This window comes from Mesitornis unicolor, unplaced genomic scaffold (genome assembly GCF_000695765.1).
Source record: "Mesitornis unicolor isolate BGI_N332 unplaced genomic scaffold, ASM69576v1 scaffold31911, whole genome shotgun sequence".
In the NCBI taxonomy this organism is placed as follows: domain Eukaryota; kingdom Metazoa; phylum Chordata; class Aves; order Mesitornithiformes; family Mesitornithidae; genus Mesitornis; species Mesitornis unicolor.
This window is the reverse complement of record NW_010163641.1, coordinates 2238-3338: the sequence shown is the minus strand read 5'-3', so window position 1 is coordinate 3338 and position 1101 is coordinate 2238. Positions and strand designations below refer to the sequence as shown.

At 60.8% G+C, this 1101-nt stretch overlaps 1 protein-coding gene across 5 annotated transcripts in view; it reads left to right on the top strand.

Moving 5' to 3' along the window:
• The window catches only part of AP1B1 (adaptor-related protein complex 1, beta 1 subunit), a 19339-nt gene extending 18735 nt beyond the window's left edge, over positions 1–604 (top strand). For all 5 annotated transcript variants that reach the window (XM_010194052.1, XM_010194051.1, XM_010194049.1 and 2 more), the window contains one exon: positions 530–604. In XM_010194052.1, the coding sequence (XP_010192354.1) occupies positions 530–604 (75 nt within the window). The remainder of the gene's footprint in view (positions 1–529) is intronic.
• The last annotated feature ends 497 nt before the right edge of the window (positions 605–1101 follow it).

Below are 1101 nucleotides of genomic sequence, written 5' to 3'. Positions count from 1 at the left end.
AGGGCTGGCATGGGGCCGGTGCTGGGAGTGGAGCTTTGTTGGAGGCGAACATTTCAGAGGACCAGGGTGTTCCCACCACCCCCCTGGACTCATTTGGGATGAGGAGAGCTGCAAATCCTTATCCCGGAGGCTTCCCCACCCGCCTGTGGGCTGAGGAGCTGATGGAGTTCAGACTTGTTTAATATTTAATCTTTGAGCAAACACCTGAAGGGGGCTTGTACCAGGTGTTTTTGGGGGAACAGCTCACCCCCAAGCTACAGGCAGTGAATTAAACCCTGAGAGCCAAAGCGTGTGTGTGCCTCTGCCTGCCCTGCATGTGGACAGGGGGGAGCACCAGCAGCCTGGGGAGGGCATTTTAGGAGCCTCAGAACTGTTTAGTATCTTTTTATCCAGCAAAAATAAAGAGGTGGGGCCACCCCGTGTGCCGTGGAGGGGATGCTGCAGCATGCAGGGCTTGGTGCTTTGGGGCTGGGGGCTCCCCAGTGTGGGATGCAGAGCCGTGACGTCCTCTCCTCCTCTCTCCCTGCAGTTGTCCCTGAAATGCCGAGCGCCGGAGGTGTCCCAGTATGTCTACCAAGCCTACGAAACCATCCTGAAGAACTGAGGTGCTGCTGCAGCCCGTCCTCCTCCTCCTCCTCCCTTTCCCGCCCGAGGCAGCGGGGCAGGACCCGTGTGCATGTCCCCTCTCCCTCCTGCCAAGGAGCCAGCCCCTGGGACGCTCCCTCCAGACCCAGGGACCTGAAAATGGATCCAGTGCTCCCAGTTCCAGTGGGGCCGGGGTGGGTGGAGGAGGGCAGAGGGTCCTGGCCAGTCCCTGCATCCCCGTAGAAATCGGTGTGAGTGATGCTGTGCCCTCCTTGCTAACGTTGCCCCGTCAAGAGCCCAGCTTCACCCTCCAGGTCCCTGTTACTGCTTTTTTACTGAGCTGCCGTGCATGGGGAGCCGCTTTCCTCCTCCTCTGCGTGCCCCTCACACCACTGGCGCTGGGTCTTGTGGTGTCTGGTGCAGGGTTCAGCACTCCTCAGCCCTGGGAGCAGCACCCTGGGCTCACTTCAAGCTGGTTCGGGGCCAGGTGGCTGGGGTTGGGTGGCTCTTGGCCGC